The sequence below is a fragment of the Phascolarctos cinereus genome, unplaced genomic scaffold (genome assembly GCF_003287225.1).
Source record: "Phascolarctos cinereus isolate Bilbo 61053 unplaced genomic scaffold, phaCin_HiC Scaffold_2;HRSCAF=192, whole genome shotgun sequence".
Lineage (NCBI taxonomy): Eukaryota > Metazoa > Chordata > Mammalia > Diprotodontia > Phascolarctidae > Phascolarctos > Phascolarctos cinereus.
This window is the reverse complement of record NW_027555625.1, coordinates 175,988,165-175,994,752: the sequence shown is the minus strand read 5'-3', so window position 1 is coordinate 175,994,752 and position 6,588 is coordinate 175,988,165. Positions and strand designations below refer to the sequence as shown.

General features: G+C 39.8%; 1 protein-coding gene across 1 annotated transcript; it reads left to right on the top strand.

Annotated features, from left to right (window-relative positions):
- The first annotated feature begins 460 nt into the window (after positions 1-460).
- Positions 461-6,137, top strand: DEFB130B (defensin beta 130B). The gene is made up of 2 exons (XM_020989070.1): positions 461-518; positions 5,968-6,137. The coding sequence occupies exons 1-2, from the start codon at positions 461-463 to the stop codon at positions 6,135-6,137; spliced, it is 228 nt and encodes a 75-aa protein (XP_020844729.1).
- The last annotated feature ends 451 nt before the right edge of the window (positions 6,138-6,588 follow it).

The following is a 6,588-nucleotide window of genomic DNA, read 5'->3' as shown; positions in this document are numbered from 1 at the left end:
TTCTTCCTCCTCACCCTCCATCCTCATATGCCAAGCTTCCTAGCAAATCCCTCACTCTGGGTTTCTAGAATCACCATCTCTTCCTCACTCCTCCCCCAATAAAGGACATTTTTCAGGCTGCTTGTCCTGGGCATTTTGTGGTACTAAACTCACATGCAAAAATTGCTGTTTATAAGGCTTTGGATGGGGACACTGTAGTCTAGGAAAATGAAGAGGAAAAGATTCTATACCTGCTTTCTCATATAATGGCTTGATCAGTTGCCTAATTTGGAAGCTGGTGGTTTCCAGAGAATCTGGAGGCGTCTTCCAGCTCTATAAGCATGGACAATCAAGGAGAACATCATTCTCCTAGGGACTTAAGAGCCCCTAGATAAAAAGTGGCCAGACTGACTTCCTGGCAGAGACCTGAAGCCTCCTCTATCAGCCCAGTTGCTCATCCTCTCAACTGACTCCTTCCATCATGAGAATCGTGTTCCTTTTCTCTGTTCTCCTTCTTTTTGTGTCCCTGATACCATCAAGTAAAGTGGGATTGAAGTGATGGTCGGGGATATGCTGCTTGGGGAAGCTTCCTACACTACTTTGGTCACCTCAGCCCCAGGGACCATTTCTGAGAGTTGAGTTCAATTTTATCAGTTTTCCAGGTCCAGATTGGTTTGGATACTTTCAGCATCCAGTTTTTTGTTCCCTCTTTCTTCCTATCAACATTTAGCAACTCTCCCTAGCACCTTTTAACTGCCCAAAGTTTTTTTATGCATTTTATCATGCATTATAAAATGCATTATTATAAATAAATAAAATGCATTATTATGCCTCTCTCCTCTTATTTTTTTTTCATTTTTAAAATCTTCTATTTTATATCAGTTTCATTTTCAAATATTTTTCTCCTGCCTTCCAAATCCAGAGAGAATTCACCTGTAACAAAGAATAAAAAGGAAAGAGAAGGAAAAAATTCAGTAAAACCAACCAAGATATTGACTGAGGCTGAAAGTATATTCACAGTTCAACACCTACAATCCCTCCCTTCTACAAATATGGCAGGAAAATGTATTTTCTCATCTCTTCTTCAAAACCAAGTTCAGTCATTAAAACTACGCAGCTTCCCACTTTTTGGTTGGTTTGTTGATCTTTCCATATTTACATTATTAGCAAATTATTATTATTGATCATTATGGACATTATTTTCTTCTTTTTTTCTGTTTAATCCACTTTGCCTCAATTCAAATTAGTCTTTCTATGCTTTTTGCATTGTACTTCCTCCATAATAAAATTCCACTGCATCTATGTACCTCAGTTTGTTTAGCCTTTCTCCAACTTATAGGTATCTACTTTGTTTCCAGTTCTTTGCCCCTATAGAAAGTGCTGCTATAAGTACCTGACCATCTATGGGGCCTTTCTATCTTCGACCTCCTTGGTGCATATAATTAGCAATGGATCTCCGGGTCAAAGTGTATGGACGTTTTAATCACATTCACAACATAATTTCCAACTGCTTTCCAGAACGGCTGGACCACTTTACAGCCCCACCAACAGCACGTCAGGGGACTTACCTCTCTAACATGTCCCTCATTTTTCAGATGAGGAGACCAACCTATAGAACTAAAGTGACCTACCTAGGGGCATACATTGAGTTAGTGGGCGAAAGAATCCACTCCCTAGAAGAACCTGTCCCTTTTTCTTCTCTACCTTAGTTCTTAGTGACTTAAATTAGGGAATCCTAGAGTTCTACAGAAGAGTCAAGAAAGATCCTCCGAAAATGACAAAGTTGGCATAACAGATACTGGGGCCTGAAATCAGGAAGACCTGAGTTCAAATCCAGCTTCTGACACATACAAGCCATGACCCCAAACATGTCACTTAACCTTCTGTCTGATTCAGTTTCCTCAACTCTGAAATAGGGATAATAATAGTCCCTACCTCACAGGTTTGTTATGAGGATAAAAGAGATAATATTTGTAAAATGCTCAGGACTGTAATATGTAGTAGGCTCTTAATAAATTCTTATTTCTTTGCCTCTCTTCTTAACTATCCTTTTAAACATGGAAAAAAGTGTGAGGTGGAGTTCAGGAAGTTTGTGAATGAGAAGTCAGTGGAAGTTCTAGTGCAGCCCAATCCCAGCCCCAGTCTCAACAGTCAATTTGCAGGACAATGGCTTTTCCTACCACTCTGAAGATTCTTCAGGTCTCAAGGGAGGTAGTTCTGGCTATCATCATGCCAGACCAACCCTAGTCAGTGAATACTTTAGGCATTGTTTAGTTAGATTCCAACATCCTAACTTGATGGATAAGACATAAAAATATGGGCTAGATAACAATAGTTGGATGAATTAAAGACTGTTTAAATGACCAGACCCAAAGAGTAGACGTTAAAGGGTTAATTTCAATTTAGAAGAAAGATGTCTAGAATTGCAGATGACAAGAAGATTGCTAACAAGTGATGGACTTGGGATCCAAAAAGATCTCACAACCTAGAACAATGGGCCAAATCTAATACAATGATATTTAATGGAGATAAATGTAAAGTTTTATACTCATGTTCAAAAAATTCAACTTCCCAAAGTCAAGATAGGGGAGGCAGAACTAGAAAAGAATTTCTATAAAAAATATCTCAAACTTTTAGCTTACTGCTAGAACAATATGAGTCCATTGCGTGATATGACAACCAAAAAAGCTAATGTGATTATATGCTGCATTTAGAGAAGTATAGTACCCAGAAGAAGAATGGTGATAGTTATTCTATGATTGTGTTCTGCCTGGGTCAAACCACATATGGGATATTATATTCATTTCTGGGTATCACATTTTAGGAGGAAGTTTGCCAAATTGGAGAAGACCCAAAGGAAAGCAACTAGGATAGTGAAAGACCTTGTGATATACCATGGATCATGCCATATGAAAGTCATATGAAAATTAGTTGATGGAAATAGTGCTGCTTAGCCAGGACAAGAGAAGTCTTAGGCAAGATAAAAGAGCTTCCTTCAAGTATTGGAAAGACTTTCACTTAGAAGAGGGATTGGACTTGTTCTCCTTGAGTCCAGAAGACAAACTAGAAGCAGTTGCTAGAAGGTGAAGCTAATTTAAGTTCAAAGAAAAGAAAATATTCTTTAAAATTATGTAATGGTAGAATGGGCTGCCTCAGCAGCAGTAGTTTGCCCTCACTTGGAGATCTTCAATTAATTGTTAAATGACCACATCGTGAAAATGGAGCAAAGGTTATTCCTCTGCAGATACAGACTACTTAAGAGTCTCTGAGGTCGCTTCTACCAAAGATATTCTGATCTTGTGACCCAATAATGACGGTACTGAGGTTGGCCTCAATTCTGAGCTTCCAACACCAGAAAAGTTTGTGGAAAAGCAGGATGTACAATCATCATGTATAGCCTAAGTCAGGGGTGGGGAACCTGTGGACTAGAGGCCACAGGTGGCCCTGTAGGTCCTCAAGTGTAGACCTTTGACTGAATCCAAACTTCACAGAACAAATCCTCTTAATTAAAAAGATCTGTTCTGTAAAACTTGGACTCAGTCAAAAGATCGCACCCAAGGACCTAGAAGGCCACATGTGGCCTCTAGACCACAGGTTCCTCACCCTGCGCCTAAGTCATATGGTATGGTTTAGTGGAAAAAACTCTAAATCTACATTAGAAGATCAGAATTTGGATCTCAGATCTTATATTTACTAGCTATGTGAATCTAAGCCACTCATTTTACATGTCTAGACCTCAATTTCCTCTTATGTGAAGTGGGGATAATAATATTTTACAGGATTTTCATGAAGAAAATACTTTGTAATACATAAGATACATGTTGGGCACTTGACCTTGCAAAAAATGGAGGATAGAAAGCCCTAGAAGCATACCAGATGGAGGCACCATTAGCACAAAGCAAAATCCAGCCCAGCCCAAGCAATGAACAATATTGTAAAGTAGAAAGAGAATCCAGGGAAACATCCCCTAAAGTATGTCTACTTCTATCCTTTGAAATCTAGTTTATGAACCCACTGAATGTTGCTCTCCAAAGTTATCAATGATCCCTAAACTCAGGGGTATCACACTTGCACAATACAATGCTTGTTGATTCACTGATTTATTCAACAAAATATGTACACAGATAAGCAAATACAAGGAATATAAAAAGCAATGCAGAATAAGGTCAAGAGCCAGAAAGCCCTGACACCAAGGTGGGCATCTAACAAGGCCTCAGCTGGAGGAAGTGCCTTAGTTCTGTGTTTAAGTAAGATAGGACTTCTGAGAGGCAAGAGTTTAAGCCAATTAGAATGGCCATTAGGCAAATGGGGTACATGACTTCCTACTACAGCCAAAAAGAAAACAAGCATCCCTGCCTGTTGGGACAGCACAATCTGTAAGGGGAGTCTAAAGCAAAGTCTGACATTCGCTGTTCAAAGGCAGACCATCTCACTCTTATCTTCACATCCTAAGCTCCTGTCATAGTGCCTGACACATAAAAGACACTTAATAAACGCTTATGGATTGACTGATTGACTGATTGATTGATATGATGAGCCAGGCTCTGTGCTAAGTGCTAGGGATAGATATACAAAAGCGACACATCCTTCCCCTCATGAAACTCACATTCTACTGGGAGGACACAATGTGTACATAGATAAGAACATACAAAAAGCATAAAAAGTGATTTTGGGGGCAGCTAGGTGGTGCAGTGGATAGAGCAACAGTGCTGGAGTCAGGAGGACCTGAGTTCAAATCCAGCCTCAGACACTTGACACTCACTGTGTGACCCTGGGCAAGTCACTTAACCCTATGGCCTAGCAGAAGAAGAAGAAGAAGAAGAAGAAGAAGAAGAAGAAGAAGAAGAAGAAGAAGAAGAAGAAGAAGAAGAAGAAGAAGAAGAAGAAAGTAATTTGGGGAAAAAGAGAGGGGTAACAGTTGAGGAGAGATAAGGAAATGCCATATGTAGGAGGCAGCACTTTAGTATTAGCAGTTCTTGAGTTTCTGCTCCCCTTTTTTCAGTGCCCAAATCTTGCCAAGCCCTAACTTTGTATGACCCCCACTCACCCTCATCTGGCTGCTCTGAACTTATTTACATGGTGCTGAATGGAGCTGAATGATGTCACATAACCATGTTGACTGGATTGACTTCAAAATTTATGTTATCCAATCTCAACAACTTCTCCAAAATTCATACTCTATTCTACTCTCCACAGCTGACTTTTTTTTTTGCTTTTTTTTTTAGGCAATTGGGGTTAAGTGACTTGCCCAGGGTCACACAGCTAGTAAGTGTCAGTGTTTGGTCTGAGGCTGGATTTGAACTTAGGTCCTCCCGACTTCAGGGCCAGATCTCTATCCACTGTGCCACCTAGCTGCCCCCAACACAGCTGACTTTTAAACCTTCTCTTTCCTCCTCAAACCTTCCACACTACCCCATGCACTCACTCTCATAACTGAGGATCTTGCCTGTTTAAGAAAATAAAGATCATTTAAACTCTCTCTTCTCCCCTTCTCAAAAACTCAAAATCCCTTTACTTCATGCCCAATTCTCTTCTTCATTACTATATCTCTTGCAAAGAGGTGGCCCTTCTTCCAATGTCAACCTCTCCATATGTGCCTTTGATCCCATCTGCTCTCATCTTCTTAAGCAAATTGTCTTCATTACCATCCATTCTCCACCAGAACCCTTAATTTCTTTCAAAGAGTAGTTTAAACATTACCTACAGACTGCATCCTTTCATAATTTCCCTTAATGCCTTCCCCAAAAAATTATCTCAAAAAGATAGAATGTCAAAGGGAGGGGGGAGCTTACAGGGGTCAAGGAATAGAAAAGTTAAGTGTGAAGATGACCCTCAGTCACCCAATTTAGTCAATCCTCTACTATCCTGTATCCCTCATAAACACAATCTCAAAGCATAAAGGCACATTTTACCATTGGTTTCTTCTTCCCAAGAGTTCCAAGAGATTCAGGAATAAGTTAATGGCTTTGCTCCTTGTGTTTTATGCAGCCAGCATTAGTATGTACCACGGTTCAAGACTATGTGCTCAGCTGCAAGGTGTCTGCAGAAAAGACATTTGCGATACAATAGAAGAGAGGATTGGTCGCTGCACAACACACAAATCATGCTGTCGAAAGTGGTGGTTATCATCATTTATGCGAACACCCGAACCCATGTGAAAAACCGTATGGGTCTGGATACATGCAAAAAAAGCACTGAGAGCCTCAGAGTATCCAGACAGAAACTGACAAACCATCTTCTTAAAAATCCAACTTCTAGTCCCTCTTTGGTCAGAAATAAATATTGATTTAAATTGTATCTGTGTTTTTTCCCTGGAGGTATCTAACTTGGATTCATTTAAAAGTCCAATAAAGATTTTTCGGAGTCCTAACCATAAGTTTTAAATTACCAAAGAAAAGAATGTAATTATTGTAAGATCACACGGCATGAAGGTGTATGTGGTTTGGGTTCATTTTTCTTGTCATATACATTAAAAATTCAGTCAAAGGGTCTTGCTCAGAGGTGGTATATCCTGAGCTAGCCCTTTCTAATCTGGACTACACCTGGAAAGGGTTGGGTAAGGCAAGAGCTGCAAGTTGCTCAGTTTCCACTCTAGAGGGCACTCCAAAT

Coding starts and splice junctions, on each gene's coding strand:
- DEFB130B (XM_020989070.1), top strand. CDS start 461: ATGAGAATCGTGTTCCTTTTCTCTGTTCTCCTTCTTTTTGTGTCCCTG. Junction 519..5,967: donor TGTGTCCCTGATACCATCAA/GTAAAGTGGGAT, acceptor TGTTTTATGCAG/CCAGCATTAGTATGTACCAC.